The sequence below is a fragment of the Neolamprologus multifasciatus genome, chromosome 5, assembly GCF_963576455.1.
Source record: "Neolamprologus multifasciatus chromosome 5, fNeoMul1.2, whole genome shotgun sequence".
Taxonomy (NCBI): Eukaryota; Metazoa; Chordata; class Actinopteri; order Cichliformes; family Cichlidae; genus Neolamprologus; species Neolamprologus multifasciatus.
In genome coordinates this window covers 21,428,430-21,446,560 of record NC_140443.1, presented here as the reverse complement: position 1 = coordinate 21,446,560, position 18,131 = coordinate 21,428,430, and the positions used below count along the sequence as shown (strand labels likewise).

General features: G+C 39.3%; 3 protein-coding genes across 6 annotated transcripts in view; 2 read left to right on the top strand and 1 right to left on the bottom strand.

Annotated features, from left to right (window-relative positions):
* The first annotated feature begins 927 nt into the window (after positions 1-927).
* Positions 928-6,137, top strand: LOC146518580 (ras-related protein rab7-like). 2 transcript variants are annotated; one of them, XM_085159215.1, is made up of 5 exons: positions 928-1,073; positions 1,712-1,838; positions 2,024-2,242; positions 4,932-5,060; positions 5,167-6,137. In XM_085159215.1, exons 1-5 carry the CDS (start codon positions 1,021-1,023, stop codon positions 5,269-5,271), a joined length of 633 nt encoding a protein of 210 aa, XP_085015341.1. In that variant the 5' UTR covers positions 928-1,020; the 3' UTR covers positions 5,272-6,137. The 2 variants fall into 2 exon arrangements, with proteins under 2 accessions (XP_085015341.1, XP_085015343.1); XM_085159217.1 differs by having other exon boundaries at positions 978-1,086.
* A 2,092-nt stretch (positions 6,138-8,229) lies between these two features.
* Positions 8,230-13,340, top strand: arpc4 (actin related protein 2/3 complex, subunit 4). The gene is made up of 6 exons (XM_085159219.1): positions 8,230-8,339; positions 10,675-10,793; positions 10,887-10,998; positions 11,113-11,208; positions 12,003-12,173; positions 12,269-13,340. The coding sequence occupies exons 1-6, from the start codon at positions 8,337-8,339 to the stop codon at positions 12,272-12,274; spliced, it is 507 nt and encodes a 168-aa protein (XP_085015345.1). The 5' UTR covers positions 8,230-8,336; the 3' UTR covers positions 12,275-13,340.
* A 2-nt stretch (positions 13,341-13,342) lies between these two features.
* pfkfb4b (6-phosphofructo-2-kinase/fructose-2,6-biphosphatase 4b) overlaps positions 13,343-18,131 on the bottom strand; it is a 33,089-nt gene continuing 28,300 nt past the window's right edge. For all 3 annotated transcript variants that reach the window (XR_014874054.1, XM_085159207.1, XM_085159210.1), the window contains one exon: positions 13,343-13,877. Coding sequence is in view for 2 of the 3 variants with exons in the window: in XM_085159207.1 (XP_085015333.1) it covers positions 13,818-13,877 (60 nt within the window). In the remaining variant the exon portion in view is untranslated. The remainder of the gene's footprint in view (positions 13,878-18,131) is intronic.

Genomic DNA, 18,131 nt, shown 5'->3' with positions numbered 1-18,131 from the left:
TGTTTTGTCAGTAAAACTGTGATTACCGTTTACTACATATATGACAAAGGTTTGGGTAAAAGTTAAAGCAGCCTCTTATGAAATCTGTCATGAAATGGCTGTACTGCAGGCAGGATAAGGATCCAGATGTATGACTTGTGAGACAAGAACTAAAAAAAGCTTTAATGCTGGAGTCTTTACATAAAAAAACACAAAACTAAAACGCAAAACAAGACAGGGCTAGAGCCAGGAATACAAAACTAGGACTCTAGGGGGGAGACACAAGGAACAAGGGAGCACACAGCAGAGAGGGAGGGCACAACAATAAACAGAGAGAGAGTCAGACAATAAATACACACCAGATAATTAGGGAAATGAGAAACACTGGCTGAAACTGCTCAAGGAAAACAAGAAAAAGGAAGCAAAACAAAACACGTGACACAAGAGACTATCAAAATAAAACAGGAAATAACACTGAGACAGAGACTCAAAATTACAAACAATCTAACTTCTCTCTTTGTTTTTTTTTACTTCAAGCTTTGGGCTCTAAAATATATCAGCTGATCACGACACTTAAAGGTAGCAGTACAATATATATTCACTTACTTATATTCACTTACGTGTTCAAAAAAGATTACACAACAGTTAGATCCAGTTGACACACTGGGTGTGGCTGACCCATGGCTTAGATCAGCCATATCCAGTGTGGCAAACAAATTCTTTAATCAATGTATGTTGAACAGAACTCATGTTATGTTTGTGATTGTGGTTGTTTTGCATAATTATACCATACGAAGCTTGACAGTGGATTGAAATCTGTGTGCTGTCAGCTTAGTGACACCGAAATCAGCTGAAACATTTGATGTCACCTGGTTTGAGGAGGAGTTGGATTGATTTGCAAAACAGGTTATAAGGTACATGACTGGAATGAGTGGCATTCATACATGATTGGTGCAGGGCCAGGAAAAGTCAACACAGGAAATCAGGAAAGCATTAGTAACTAAACTCTCTTGCGTTTTGTCTTAATGCAGCTGTGGAAAAATGACATCCAAGAAGAGGGCGCTCCTGAAAGTCATCATCCTGGGAGATTCATTGTGAGGTTTTGAGGTTAATGTATTTTAAATGTAATTTTAAAGTGTGTTACTTTGTCGTTGGCACAAGTTGTTGTTGTTGTGCAATAAGCTGTCGCCAGTCAGAATATTAACTATGTATCTTGCATTTAAGACTTAGTTAATCCTATTGTTTTATGCACAATTATACCTTAGTTGCTGAAATACTGTTTAAAGGAATGTTTAAAACTACTTAATAAAGGTGGTTTAAGTGTGCATAACAACACAAAGCTGTTTATCAGATATCCACAACTGAGAGCGAAACAAACATTTTTCTTGATTGTCAGAGTTGCTTCCTCGTACCAATCACTGCTCTCTCACTCACGTGGATTATTATGTATTTGCACCAATTTACTTATTTACTGAATCTATTCTCTTATTATGGATGGATAATATTACCCTACTCTTATTTTATTTTCCTTTACCACATGAATACAGATAATATAACCAGCTATACTGCTATACAGACCACATGTTAAAATGGTTGGTGATATGTTTGAAGCAGTCATATTTCAACCTGTCTATACTACATGCTGCTTTTATTTAAACTCAACTTGGAATAGAAATTTAAAAAAGATTTAACCACATTCATATATCTGTTGTGCTGCTGTTTCTTTTCTCAGTGTTGGGAAGACCTCCTTAATGAACCAGTATGTGAACAAGAAGTTTAGTAACCAGTACAAAACCACAATAGGAGCAGACTTCCTAACGAAGGAGGTGATGGTTGGAGACCAGGTTGTTGTATTGCAGGTGTGGCATAAAAAGTAGTTGGACTCTTTGATCATATGAGGACAAATGAAGATTTAATGTTTAAAGCTTCAAGCACAGCTTTATTGAGAAAAGACATTTCCAGGTCCTTAGTAGGACGTTGTTGTTCTGCATTATCTCTAGTCTTGGTGTCCTGGTACTAACTGCGTTTCTCTTTCATTGCCTAGATCTGGGACACAGCTGGCCAGGAGAGGTACCAGTCTTTGAATGCTGCCTTCTATCGTGGAGCAGACTGCTGTGTGCTGGTTTTTGACTTGACAGTGCAAAAAACCTTCAAATCGCTTGACAACTGGAAGGAAGAGTTTCTGTTCCAGGCCAGCCCTCGAAATCCCGAGAACTTCCCATTTGTGGTGCTAGGCAACAAGATTGACTTGGAAAGCAGAGAGGTTGGTATGAGATTCCTGAGACAAAAAGGTCCGGGTTCCGTATGTTTGTTAGAAGGCTGTCTCTGCCATAGCATAGATAACTTTACTTCACAGTACTGGTATTGAATTTCCTATCAGAAAGAATGCAGGTGCTTTCCAGCTCATGATGGTAAATGAAGTGCTTGTGTTTTAAAAGATTAGCTGATTGATGTATGTTGACTAAAATGAAGACTGATGGGAGTGTTTGTGTTTCTATTAAATTACTGCCTCAAGTGTTATTGACCGACTGTCTAAAACACCCTTGATATTATTTAAAAACACTGATGAATGTACCTGAATGAGCAGACATTAGGGCACAGAAATCAACTGACCAGGTAAAACTGTATAACATAACATTTGCCTGTTTTTATATAAGAAAGCAATTAGGATGATCTTTGAGAAAATACTGCTAAATATTATAGTAAGACGGCTGGAGCAGTAAACTTTCTATTTGTTAGTAACAATGTGATGACTGTTTACCTGCCACAGATATGACTAAGGTAAGGGAAAAGATATAGCAGCCTCTTATGAAATCAAGGTTTATTTTGTCTCTCAAGTCTATTTATAAATGGATAAGATTTAAAGATAAACTTTCAAGACTCACATATTTTTTGTGAAAAACACAATTTTCTTCTGATACGTTTCATAAATGAAAGCAGAGTAAAACCTTTTCTAGTGTCTGTCAATCAAAGCTAGGAAGGAAAGTCCAAAGCACTGAGTGTGGTAGGGTTGGAAGAGCCAGATCTGATTCAATTTAATTGTTTCTCTGTTAAACCTTCTCTTAGTTTTGAAATGTATGCTAAGCTGAAGGTCCATCTTGCATGCCATGTCAGCCTGAGCAGGGACATTAGAGCGAGTTCCAGTGTTGGTGGTGGAGTTTAAACTAAAGAAACTGAGGCTGAGACAGATATTAGGTTGCAGCGATTGGAGCTGATAAGCTCTCGTTCTGCTACTGTAGGTGCACAGGTGTCTCCCGTGGAAATATTCCCCCAGTTCGAGTGTTTTCTGAGAACAGAACTCAGACCTTTTTCACCGAATTCAAGTGCATAGAGGTTTCGCTGCACTGGCCTCAGCATGTGTGAGCCATAATGCTGCAGTGTGAATTTACAGATAAGTCCCCGGAAGCTTGTTCTGCCTTTTCTGCTGAGTACGGTCTGGTTTATAAAAAGCTCAGACACCCTCCTTGTGCCTGACGCCTACTGATGGTGTTTTAGAAGTCTCAGATATACATCTGGTCAAAGCTACGGTCGTTTTACCAGAGAGAAGAGAAACTTGAACAGCTGGTGCTCTGCATCTAACGCTACTGGCGTGTGATGTTTATTTGGCTGCCACGTTGGATGTGTGACAATAATTGTGACTACATAAGGTCAAGGATCAAGATTTCAACATCCTAGTCACACAGCCCTAAAGACTGGTTAGTGACCCTCTGGCAACTTCTGGTCCTGAGGGCTACATGTACATCCCTCAGGACATGGAGCTACATGTGTATCCTCTGACCAAAAACCTCCTTGAAATTGTTTCGGTTGCTAACAGATTGCGAATACTAGGCAGCTCTCCAAAGTACAACAAAAAACTGGAAATGGGCATGGCAACATGTTGGTTAAACTTTAGTGAATACAAAGGACCTATAGAAATTCTGCATCTTTAAACTAAGATAAAAACCGAAAGAGAAACAATACAGCTGGTTTGTGGAGATTACTGCACAAAGTTTTTGTGGGATGGGAACCTCCCATCTCATGGTGCCTCTTGCTTTTTGCAGTCTTGCGTCACAAATCCAGTCAGTGGCAGTGACAGCCTGTATATTGGTTTTTCAGCTGCTGAAGAAGAAAAAGCTCCAGCACCCTCTCTGGAGAGGAGGGTGTGTTTGATCATTTTACATTTCTCATTCTTTTGCATAGTAATCAACTGCTGAGTTTTATTTTGTTTATTTATTTTGTTTTTATTTTAATAGCAGTTTGTCCGTCTTTTAGTTTAATTAATAATTAAAAGAAAACATATTTCTGCTCTTAAAAGAGCCCCCTTCACTATTTTTCTGCCTGAACACTTCTTGCTTTTTCGCGTCCGCTGGACGTCTTAGGGGACATAACAGATGTGTGAGAAAGGAGAAATTACAATACTGAGCAGAGCGAGTAAAGGCTATTGGCTATTGGCTGAAGGCTATTGTATGGGATAAATAAAGATGTTTGTTTCATGCCATTTGTACATAGCTTAATAAACTAGTGTTTAAAACATTGCTGATGTCCATAAAGTGTCACAAAGTAATCTCAAAGTTTAGAAATTCTTTAGTCTATTGGTAGACAAATTGTCTATAAAGGCAGATAGTTTAGCACTTAGGCTAACTGACCTAGTTGTGGGCCCACAACTAAAGATAAGAAGATAAGAATAGTGTGCCTATCTGTACTTTTGACCTAAACATTGGATCATACTTTATGATCAGTTAATACAGAAAACTGAGCATTTACAAAGTGTCCACACTGTTCTGACAAGTCTGCAGCAACCGTGTGATTGTGTCAAATCAGAATGAGCCAGAAACTCTGAGGAATATTTCCAGCACTTTGTTGTTATAAAGAAATAAGGCAGTTCTGAAAGCAAACAGGGGTCCAGCCTGACACCATCCAGTGAGTATAATTTTGTATCCAGTGAGTATATTAATGATATTGTATATCCACAGGTGACCACCAAAAGGGCTCAAGCCTGGTGCCAAAGTAAGAACAACATCCCCTACTTTGAGACCAGTGCGAAAGACGCCACAAATCTAGAACAGGCATTCCAGACAATTGCAAGTAACACACTCAAACAGGTGAGTTACAGTTTTATGGAATGAGGGGAAAAAATGTTGGTTTTGGAATATATTGTGGCATTGTGTGCCCGTTGACTTTTCAAAACTCTGTTGGCTTTTTTTTCAGGCCTCACAGGGGACAGATGTGGAGTTGTATAATGACTTCCCTGAACCCATAGTATTTGGAGAGAATGAGGAATCTAAGTCTTCAGCAAAAATATGCAGCTGCTAAGGGAAAACTCGAACCATCTTCTCTCTTAACTTTTTGGAAACACACTGTCACCTTGGTTACATCACCTCCACCTCACTCCCAGGGAATGGAAACAGCCTACTGTTCTCCCTCCTCCATGCCATTGTTTATTCCATCAACACTACCCTTCACACAATGTGCTGCACATGGAAGGGCCCCCTCTATCTTTATAAACAAATTAATACACATTTCTAGCATCTCTCGCAGGAATCTTGGGGTAACCTTTGACTGATTTTTCACTTTGAATGCTCAATAAATCTCTGGTTCATCTTTGCTTTTATCACTTTAAATCGATTAAGAAACTGAGTCAAACTCCACTGTGTCATGCTCTGAACTGGACTGAATATTTTTCATGTCTTTACTTCATTGGGTTTAAGTTGCTCATTTGTTTTGATGGTTATTATCTTAACAAGACCTCCTTGGAACTTTGAAGCTTGCACCACTGACAAACTCTTCTAAATACTCACATAACACACTGTTGCTAATTCAGCTGAACTGACTCCTGATGAACTACCATGTACATTTTAAGATTTCTATTTTATTTTATTCGTTTTGGTTTATTTTTATAATAGACAAGCATCAGTGTACATCAGTGAACTTTTGCATCCATATATCTCCAGCATGTCCCAGAGGTCATGTGATCAGGGCTTGCTGGCTCTGCAGCATACAAAGATAGAGATAGAGTACAAAAGACATCTCTCCCTCTGAGCCTGAGATCTGTGGACTTGGTGGATTAGTTTTTAAAACTTAGATTTATAAACTTGTTTTGGAGTAATTTTTTTGTTCTCATGTTTTAGTATTTTGTTGTTAAAAATTTTGATATTTATCTTGAAAGATCCTAAGTACATAATTTTATTTTTATTTTTATTTTTTTTTGCTATGTTTTAAACATGGTCTTTAACGCTATTTAGCATTGTTTTAACATGGGAGACTGTCAGGTTTGACTTGCTTTACAAGACACCATCTAGTGGCTATTAGAGAAACTGCAATTTTGGCACTTCTGCTTTAGCTAGAGGTGTCTAGCGTTCATCCTTCCACAAAAACCACTACTACTGTTCCTCCTACTTAAACTTTTTGATAACTCAAAATATAATTTTGCCACACTTTTTCGTATATCACTTGTATCTTGTTAAAACGTGATGATTATGATCTTATCATTAATGATCATGCTGTGAGTGGTTCTATTTGTTGACTCCCACATTAAGGGCGGTGGGACTGGATATCGGGGCCTTTCTATCACCATGTTAACAAAAGTAATATAGTCAGTCCAGTGACACACTGATACATATATTTTCATGCTTTTTATTTCAGTGTAGTCATAATACTCCTGAACTCAAACTCTTTTATTTGCCTGATTTTAATGTAATGTACTTGCATTTGGAGCTTTTCTACTGACCACTCAGAGCACTTTAGACTAAAAGTCACATTTTAACCAAACATTTCTGCAGTGTTTTATTCTATACAATTCAAGCACTTCTCATATCCACAGCCACTTTAGAATCACCAATTAACCTAAAAAGCATGTCTTTGGACTGTGGGAGGAAGCGGTACAGGCACAGTGAGCACGTGCAATCTCCACACAAGTAGTATTGCCACCACCTGTGAATTGTGATGGATAGTAAGATGGATGAGCCACTTACGTTCTCGCTTTTTAGTGGCAGATGTGGCCACTTGGGATAAATTCACTTCTGGCAAAAGACCCAATTCACACACTTACGGTCATTTTAGAGTTGAACATTAGCCTAATCCCACACATGTCTTTGGACTGTATGCAGTTACCCGGAAAGAATACTGAAACTCAACAGAGAAAGGCCCTAGGCCCTTCTTGTTATGAGGCAACAGTGCTAATCACTGCATCACCATGCCTGTAAAGATGAATTTTCTGTCTCTATTTAGCTCAGTGACAGATTGGTAACCTGTCTATGGTGTCTATGACAGCTGGGATCCCTCCTGCCACCCTGAATTGGATAATCAGATGAAATTGGATGGATGGGTGCAAAACACTAAAAAGTTAGAAAAATAGCAATAGGTTCTCCTAACTTTATAGAAAAAATGGAAATCGCCCAGAATAACTGCTAACATGTTGGAATGGCCTTATACAACAGAACAATGCATCCTGTTGCAGACAGGCCTCGCTCACATAAAAGCATTTCTTTTTATCCATGTTCAAAATAAGCATAGGGCTTACTAAAGTGTGTGTCACTGAGCAGTACCATGCAGTACTGTGTATTACCAGAACTCTCAAACTCTGAAAAAATAGAATTGGAAAGGAATCAAGTGAGCATCTGGTATTCTTGTTCTGCTTTCCAGGCAAAGCAAGAATACCAGAAAAAGCAGTAATACCCGCAGGCTCTTCAGGCGTTACTGACAACTGCAAAAGCTGCATTCCAGTTAGGTAAGCAATTATAGCTGCTTTACTGGAATGACTTACCATTTAAGGAAACTAAAATACTAGCTGGGATTAAATTCTAATTCAAGGTTTGACAGCGTTTCTAGTAGATAATGGCAGATGGTGTGAGCATAAATTGAGGCAATTTAGGATTTGAACAAACAGCTTGTAGTACAAGGGGTCATATATAGACAGAGAACCGGAAGGGGCATGTATGGAGGTGTGGTCCGACTCCTGAAGATATATCATCTCCATTTCCATTTCACATTACGGTGCATTATAATGTTGGTAGACGTTATTTAGCTATAACAGACACTCACTTTGCTTTCCTTTTTAACGTAATAGTTTCGATATACATGAAAACCTGAAAGATGTAGTTTGTTGTGTTAACTAATTATCGTGGAAAGTTCAGATTTGCAAATTGATGATGATTACTCTCAAGTCATGACAAACAGCTCATGATACACGTCTACATAAGTAATGCTACACCTCCTTTATAAATTATGGTATCAGCCACACTGGCCCTGTATTTGCTTGGTTACGGATCGACAGTATCATCACAGCGGCGACAGCAGCGGATAATTTCCGGAATATTCACGGAAGAGACTCCGTTAGTGCAGCTACTTCCGCCTTTAGCCGCCTCTCCTGACACTGAGAAATGGTAAGAGAAATTAGACATATGTACTTATGAAACGACATAGCTGAATAGTCGTACATATTCGGCGTTGTGGGTTTTGGGTTTGTAGCCGTTCGTTAACGGAAAATGCACCCATAAACGGATTTTGTTACTCCCCATTTGTGACACTTAGAGTAGCTAGATGACCGGGATTGCTAACAGGCTAATTTTAGCCAGCTAGTTTTCTTGCTAAAAGAAAAGGCAGATTGCTGTTTGGTTATAGTTCATGCTGATGGTGAGAACAGATAGGTCCTTACTCTGTAGTAATATTAATTGTTAAATAGCGTACAGTGCTGTCTGCGGTGTTGAAAAGGGAGGGTTGCATCTGGCGAGCTGGTTGTCACAGCTGACCTGATGATATGTTTGATAAGGAGAGATTTAGGGTGGAGGTGCTGCACCCTCTGGAGCTTATGTAAAAAAAAAATATTCTATTGCTAAGCCATGTTGCATATTTAAATAAAAGCTTTTAACATTTTAATTTGTCTTACTGACTTTTGTACGGCATGTGGCAACACTCACCGAACACTTTATTAGGCACACTTTGCTAGTACGTTTTTGCTTCAGGTGTGTCTTGATTGAACAAGGTGCATTCATCACAGATTTTGGGCCATGTTGGCACGATGGCATCACACAGTTGCTGCAGGTTTGTTGATTGCATGTTCTTGATCCAAGCCTTCTATTACACCGCATCAGAAAGGTGCTCTACTGGATTCATATCTGATCTCTCATAATGTTCAAAAAACCAGTTTGAGATGTTTTGAGCTAGGAAACATGTGTCTTATCCTGCTTGAAGCAGTCATCAGAAGATGGGTACACTGTATACAGCAATACCTGGGTACTCTGTGGGATTTAAACGGTGCTCAGTTGGTGACAAGAGAATATTCTCATGCCATCATGCCACCAATGACACCAGGCTGGATGGATCCATGCTCTCATGTAGTTTACCTCAAATGTTAATGTTACCATCTGACTGTTGAAACTGTCAGCAGCAATTGAGACTGGTCAGACCGGTAAAGCTTTTCCAGTCTACCGTTGTCCAATTTTGGAGAAGGTTTTTTGTGTTGTTGCCTTCCTATTAGCTTGAAGCACTGTGGCCAGTCACCTGACCTGTGGCATCAGCAAAGCATTTTCACCCAGAGAACTGCAGCTCACTGTATATTTCTCTTTTTTGGACCATTTTCTGTAAACCCTAGAGATGGATGTGTGGGGAAATCTCAGTCAGTCAGCAGTTTCTGAAATACTCACTTAAAACCTCCTTTCTTCCCCACTCAGATGCTCAGTTTGAACTTGAGCAAATTGCTCGACCAGGTCTACATGACTAAATGCACTGAGTTGCTGCCATAGGACTTGCTAAATAAATATTTCCATTAACAAGGAGCTAAACAGGTATACCTAATAAAGTGACCAATGAGTGTATGCTGCATTGTGATATTGATGACTTTGATTTATGCATGTGATCAGAGGATAAAGTGAACAAAGCATTACCAGTTTTTGGCAGTTAAAAAATATACAATATAAAATAAAAACATGTTTGATGATGATCCCTTAAGTGTCATCAAACAGTATGTATCTCATTATGGGCTAACTCGCCAACGGAAAATCCTACTTTGGTTTTCAACTGGGTTTAGATCTGGTGAGTGCAAATGCCATAACATATGACTCATCATTTTTAATACTGAGTAAACAATTCAGCCCTTTCATGCTCTTTGGATGGAGCCACAGTCATCCCCGAAAACCCCAACCATGTTAGGAATGTTTTCTTGGTGTACACATACATATGGTTAAAGATGACTCGCTTGACCACATCCATTCCAATCTCTCACAATTTATTTCTAATAAGGGGTGAAATGCTCATTAACCCTACTATAACATCTGTCTGTCAGTTAAATACAGGAAGTTGCTAAATTGCAGTTGCCGACAACTTCCTTTTGGGGATGTTTTTAGAGTAGATTCAAATAAATCTCCTGTTGTCCATGTGCCAAAAATGAATCAGTGTCACTCAGAGCTACCTGCGTTACAACAGCTGCATGTATTATGTTGGTTTCCCCCTTATTGATTGAGATTTTATATATTACACCAGCATCAGGATTTCTTGGTAGTTTCTATCTCCTGTTATGGATACCTTTATCTTCGTGTTAATGACAGGACTGTTTTTTGACTTGACATAACTTTTGAACATAAGCAAGTATTGCAAGCAGGAGAAATTGTATGAAACACTCATGACCTCTTATTGTCCAGTCACACTTGGCTGTACCTGGGAATAGACAGATATGGTTAAGAAAATATTCTCTTGTTTTTTTTCTTTGGTTTTCACTCTCAGACAGCAACGTTGCGCCCGTATCTCAACGCTGTGCGTGCCACACTGCAGGCCGCCCTCTGCCTGGAGAATTTCTCCTCACAAGTGGTGGAGAGACACAACAAGCCAGAGGTGGAAGTGAGGTGAGCCTAGCAACTTGAAGGAGTTTAACGTCACTATGCATATGGACCTATAGTGTTTATAGTCTGTGTGTGTGTTTCTCTGGTTCTTTTTAGGAGCAGTAAAGAGTTGCTCCTCCAGCCTGTAATCATCAGCCGTAATGACAAGGAGAAGGTTTTGATCGAAGGCTCCATCAACTCTGTCAGAGTCAGCATCGCTGTCAAGCAGGTGAGTGCAGACCCTGACTTAGACCAGATGTTAGTAATTAACACACTCATGTAAACGTCACAGCTGTTTATAATGCCCATTATTATTTTTAATTAATTAACTAATTTGTTCTAGGCCGATGAGATTGAGAAGATTCTGTGCCATAAGTTCATGCGCTTCATGATGATGAGAGCAGAGAACTTCTTCATCCTGAGGAGGAAACCAGTGGAGGTAAGTGGCCTTGGAAAATGCATCAGTCACACTTAAATGGTTCCTATTAGAGGTGTTGGGCATTTTGTTGCCATTGACAATAATGATAATATTTAAAAAATGTTTTAAATTCTGCAGCTTTCTACACTCATATTGTTTTATAATTTTTTTGCCAAAAGAAACCAAAGACAACATCAAATTTAACCCGCATCGTTATTATTACTATTATTACTAGTAATGACATTATCATCAGTACATACATACAGTACATCAGTATTGTTTAGTCAGAGGATTTTAGTCAGTTGGTAGGTGGTTGCTGGGCAACATGGCCACAAATGGGTCATTTTGCACATGATAAATGTGCAAAAATACAGAAAATTGTATGATAGGTCATTGCACAGACTGTCCTGTAATTATGAAAGATAATGTTTTCTTAATTTACTGTGAACTTTCCTGTCATTTAATTGTTTAAGTATTTTTATGTAGTATGTAAGGGGTGGGCAGTGTTCATCAAATAAAATTAAAAATAAAAACTTTTATGAACCTTCAAGTGTCATAAACATTATTAAACACAAAAACTTTATATAGTTATGTAGGTAGCGACATGTTCTTGAACGTTGTTTTAGGTTAAAATAGCAGCTGCCCTTTTACCTCCAGTGTTTTCCACAAATAAAATATAAAGTTTAGTTCCAAATAACAGGCTCATTGATTCAAGTATGGAGAGTTATATTAGTTTTTGAACTCAACAGCATTCAGTTCAAGTGAATGTGGTGATGAGATCATCGTTAACGTTACTGTTCTCTTTAATTTCACAGGGCTATGACATCAGCTTTCTCATCACCAATTTCCACACAGAACAGATGTACAAGCATAAGCTAGTGGACTTTGTCATTCATTTCATGGAGGAAATTGACAAGGAGATTAGTGAAATGAAGCTGTCTGTCAACGCCAGGGCTCGCATCGTTGCTGAGGAGTTCCTCAAAAATGTGAGTTTCAGTAATTCTTTCACGTGCAAAACTTTAAATAAAGATGACCAAGAGTTAAAATATGATTTTCATTGCTTTTTGTTCTTCTGTTGCAGTTCTGAGAACGAGGAAACTCGGAAAAATGCATTCCTTTTGCAATCTTGGCCGTCACTGTGGAGCGTTCACATCAGAGGAGACAAACTATGATCAGCCAATAAAAGCTGAGCTACATAAGACGTACAGTAATGATGTACAGGCCAATGAGCTTTTAGCCTTTAAACTTAAATTCCCTCTGTGCTCAGAAATGTTGGCGGTTGTACATAATGAACATTTACGCGCGAAACATTCATTTCTGCCTTGAACATAACGAGTCAGGGCAGGTCCTTAAAAAGAGTTATCAATATTCATGAGCACAGGCTAATATGGATCTTTTTTTCCAGATAATTTAATTTTTTTAAATATATAGACAATATATATACTATATGCATATTAATTTCCTTTATTGTTTTGTTACAACATACTTCAACCCATGAATGCAATCAATTAGATAATGATTCTTGCTGTAGTTCACAAGTACACAGACGAGTCTGTCGTCAATGAAACAAGAATACATTTGCTGGCAATGAAGACGAATAAAAAAACCCAGTCTGCTTTGTATTTTCTGTGATTTCTGTTCAGTCTTTAAACACAACTCCAGTTTTCTTTACAAGAAACATTCAAATTTATTGAGGTCTAACAGCTGGAAACACAAAAGGCATTTTGGGTTATTTTTCCCCCAGTATAGTAATATAAGCCATTACCCCACAAAAAGTATAATACACATGTTTTTACACACAAATTTAACAAACATGCATCTACAGTTTTCACAGTTTTGTTATACTCTTTTTCATTTGTGAAGGTTGGAGTGATTTAAAATGCTTTAAGTAACAGCCTTTGAACGTTTAATCTTATATACAAATAGCTTTGTATATAAGATTACAACAATGGAAGTGCTTCATTTTGGATTTTTAGCATATCAGCTTACGTTTTTGAGAAAACACGCTGCATGCATTTAATATCTCAACCCCCCATAATGTTTTTTCAGGAGGGGTGGGTTGCTCGCTGTTAAATCTCTGGAATGATTTCATTTATAACACCGAGAGCAGTCACGGCACGTTGTTCCATTTAGTTAAAAAAAGAAAAAAGAAACGTTAACAGCCAAGAAAAGGAAAATACTTAAAGCAATTTGATTAGTGTCCTCAATCTTTTTCTGGTGTTGTTTTTTTTCCTTCTCTTTCTTCATATAAAAACACCTTCAGAAACAAACAACGGGCCCATATGGCAGTATACACAATGCCCACTATACAGTAAATATTAATATAATCATGGAAGACGATGATTAAAGTTAATATTTTTGCACCTTTAACAAGGTCCACATATAAAAAAAAAATCACATCTGCCTTTTGTTGCCCTCCCCCAAAGAGAGTCAAGCTCTTTGCGATTAAAATAAATGTTTAAAATGGAGGACATTTAGTGAAAGTGCATTACAGTGAGAGTGTAAAAAGATGTCTCTGAGACAGGCAAAAAGCTGCCTCATTCAGCAGCTGAGCAGCACCGTGAAGGCTGTTCAGAAATCCTAAAAAAACAGTCAGATGAGGTCTCGGCTGGAACAGGAAGTGGAGGAGTTTAGAAGTGAGCAGGGACTGTCTGCAGAGCGTCTTCAGTGCTGCGCTGCACATTCACATTCTGGAAGAGGGACGAGAGGAAAAAACTGAGTTACATTTAGTTTTACATTAATTCACTTGTTCATTAATTACCTGATTTCCATATTCAGTATAAGAATGAGCCATTGTCTCATGAGGTGGTACTAACAGACCTTGTCAGTGCAGCTACAGTGATTCTTAATGATGACATTTTTAAAAAATCTGTTTAAACTGTTGATTTCAAATAATTAAACCATATTCCAGAGGCCTTTAGCGGTACGAAAGTCGAACAGATTTTTAATGTGTGTTAAAAGGGCATTACAGAAGCTAGCATTTAATTGTACAAGTATTGATACACAGCTTAATTATTTATAACTTATTCCGTTTCACACTCGAGCATGACTGATGTCAGATTTGTTAATACTGATATTTGGTTATTTAAAAACCTAATATTCATATACACTGACAGATACTTTTGTAATGTGTAGTTATTTATTCAGCCCGGCTACTCAGATCCGCTGGTTGTTATTTGTGGCCTCCCAAATGTGTGTTGCTAACAGGGAAGCTGCAGAGTGCCCTCTGGTGGAGAAACCATGCATAAATTATACCACAGCAACACTCAATTTATATTTTTCAGCTGTTATAAACATCAGTGTTAACACATCGCCAAACAGCTAATATCAGCCGCTGATCAAACATCTACCCACACCCCACTGACATGTATGACTTGAAGTCAGTTTTCTAAGTGTAATCACTTTGTGTCATTTAGCTTTGTCAAAATAAACACTTTGACCAAAAGAGTAGTGTGAGAAACAAATGTATTTATTTTTATCTAGATTTTTATGTGTACAATGTGTAAGACTCAACACAGTTGAGAAGAAATGATGTTACATTCAATTAAATCAGTCTTTTTGTATCCAACAGCAAGTTAACATTAATGCTGATTTTTTGTAAAACAACTTATTGGTTCTATTGGAGGTTCGACATGTTCACTTTGGTAGCACAGACACAAAGCCTAGATCACAATAGTGCAACTGTGAATCATTTTAGAAGCAGCAACAATGTTGAGATTTAAAGCAACAGTCTCCATCACATAGTTAAGAAAACAAGCTACTTTATACATAAAATACACGTCTATAAATAATGAATGTAAATACAAATCAGCCACAATCAGAAATAAATTAATTTTTTTGAAATGCCATTAAAACAATGTAAAAACACTGATGGAGTGCCCTGTTATTTTTCCTCATTGTGTTCACACATATGCTACATATTTAAACTTAAGACAAAACCTCCCGCTGCCTGAGCAGAGCAGCAAACATTATCAAGGACAGCTCCCACCCTGGTTTCAACATGTTCAGCCTGCTTCCCTCAGGGAAGCGCTACAGGTGCATCAGCACAAAAACCCACAGACTCAAAAACAGTTTCTTCCCCAAAGCCATAACCACCCTGAACTCACACATGCAGCGATAACACAGCACCCCCCCCCCCCCCACACACACACACACACACTTTTTTTCTTCCCACTTCCTCTATGGACCACCACTGTGCAATACCAATTCTATGTGCAATAACTCAACTGTATATACACAACACTATTTATTACATATTACTTTTTTTTAAAAAACGGCTTGCATATTTGTACATTATATATATATATATATATATATATATATATATCTTTTTCCCTATGTTAATACTGTCTATATCTATATAGCGCTGCAGAACTGTACCCCCCCCCCCCCCCCCCCCCCAGCATGTTTACACTGAGTAGGAGATGCTCTGTATGTTATTGTACAACTGTATAGTGACAATAAAGGCATTCTATTCTATTCTATTCTATTCTATAACACAGGATGGGTCGACTTCAGTCAGTGAGACCACTGCAGTAAACAGAATCAATGCTGAGGTGTACGAGTTCACTTGTGTTTAGTAAAATTACACATCAACCAGAACTGAAAACTGAGAAAATAGATTTAAAACAAAGTTAAAGATGTACATCACAGCATAAAATTTCTTTTTTTTTGTTCGACTAGCATACATATACCCTTTACTCACTCTGACACTATCAACCACCTGCCTAACTCCAAACACAACGTCTCACACAACCACAATCTAACACAAAGCTATTGGCACATGTTCATGAGCGCACACATTTATTTATCCTAAAACAGCCATCTGAGCATGCAGCTCTAGACGCCAGCTAATTTGACACGTTGTAACAGTTGCTGTTGTAATGCAGTGTATCACCACATGGCGGCGCCTCCTGTCTCATGACTGGTGTGTCACCCTTTTTTTGTTCTTCTTCGCACTCTCCCTGTAATGGATGCTCCCGTGTGTACGCGGACTACTGTGCTCTTGAGTAATGTGTGGTAGAGGTAGCACTTTTATTTTTGATATTCTAAATAAATGAGTACTTTTGGAAAGTCAGAAGCTGTTGCTCATTCGCTATCCACCTGCACACCTCCGCGGCTAGCTTCATCTCTACCGCACGTTACAACTGGCGCCCGAACAGGGACACCCAACCTCAGCCTCAAACACTGCTAGGCATGGCCCAGTCCAGCCATTGCTGACGCCTGGCCCCTCTGACCCAGGCCATGAAAAGGTGGAATTAAGCAGCACCACATCCCAGCCACAATACAGGCAGTCGGGAAACTACAGGGGGGGGGGGGGGACATTTCACAGAGGCCAACCTACCCCCAGTTACTAACGGAGCCTCACATGCCTGATTCACTACAGGGTGGACACAGTCTTGGACACTTAGAAGACAATTTTTCACAAGTCCACTGGAATACCCCACTAAGAACGAAAGTGAACTTCAATGCTTCATCCGTGGATGCTACCCTCAACACGGGTGCTTCCCTCTCGGCTATACGAACAGATCTCATTCAAGTAAATGACTCTTACCCTAGAAACCCAAGTGAGTGGAATGGTCCTGCAGTTAACCTCGCCAATAATGCTCCCTGCATCCCTGAGGGTGTTATTTGGCTCAATATTGGATTCATGAACAAGAACTTTTACCAGCGTTTTGCAATAATACCAGATTTGTCTTCTCCTTTCATTCTGGGAATGGATTTTATGGCAAGAGCTTCTGTTTCTATTCACATTCCCACTAGAACAGTCTACATTGAGGACATCCCCTGCCCACTCGCAGACGATGAGGAGGACCTTCAAAAATGATTACTTACATTCACCTGGAACACTGATGTCTTTGGTTCGCTCAGACTTAACAGCCAAACTGTCTGAAGCAAGTCTCTCAGAGAACAACAAGGATGCTTTACTCAATCTGCTCAGCAAGTTTAGCTCCTTGTTTGATGGTCATCTTGGTCGAACAGCTATCACTGAGCACGCCATAAAGACTGGCAATGCAACACCTGTCAATCTCCCACCCTATCGCACGTCACCTGCTAAGAAACGTGTGATTGAAGAACAAGTGCAACAAAAGTTGAAGGACAACATCATTGAACCCTCCACAAGCCCTTGGGCAGCCCCTGTAGTTATTGTAAATAGAGCGGCCGCGGAACCAGGGTTTTGTGTGGACTTTCGAGGGCTCAACCAAGTTACCCGAAAAGACTCTTATCCCCTGCCTCGTGTAGATGAGTCTTTGGACTTTCTGGCACGGGGAAAGTTTGTCTCAATATTGGACTTAGCGCGAGGCTATTGGCAGGTTGCTGAAGCAGAGGACTCGAAGCCTAAAACTGCCTTCATCTCTCACTGCGGTCTCTTCCAGTTTCGGGTGCTGCCCTTTGGGCTCAGCAACCCGCCTGCAACTTTTCAGAGACTCATGAACTCTGTGCTTGCTGGCCTCATTTACAAAACCTGCGCAGTCTACCTGGATGACATTGTTATCGCCTCACCTACCTTTGAACAGCACTTTGTGGACCTTTTGTGAGCGAGCTTTTTGAACATGTCGTTTCTGCCTTAGGCTCGGTGCACAGACTCACTACAGCATATCACCCTCAGACGAATGCTACCGAACACGACAACCGGACTCTGACAACTGCAATCCGCGCTTATGTAGGTGATAAACACATATCATGGGACAAGTTTCTCCCTCAGATTTGCTTTGCTCTACGTACCGCCCCCCATGATAGTACAGGTATGACTCCTGCCATGATGCTTTATGGTCGTGAGTTAGACACCCCTCTTGACCTTATCACTCAGCCTTCTACAGCAGGTGTTGATGAACCGGGTGTACCTTACCCTGAGACTCTAAGAGCCTCCCTGCAGGAAGCTCACGACCACGCCAAAGCAGCTCTGGACTATAGCCATGACAGACAAAAACATTACTATGACT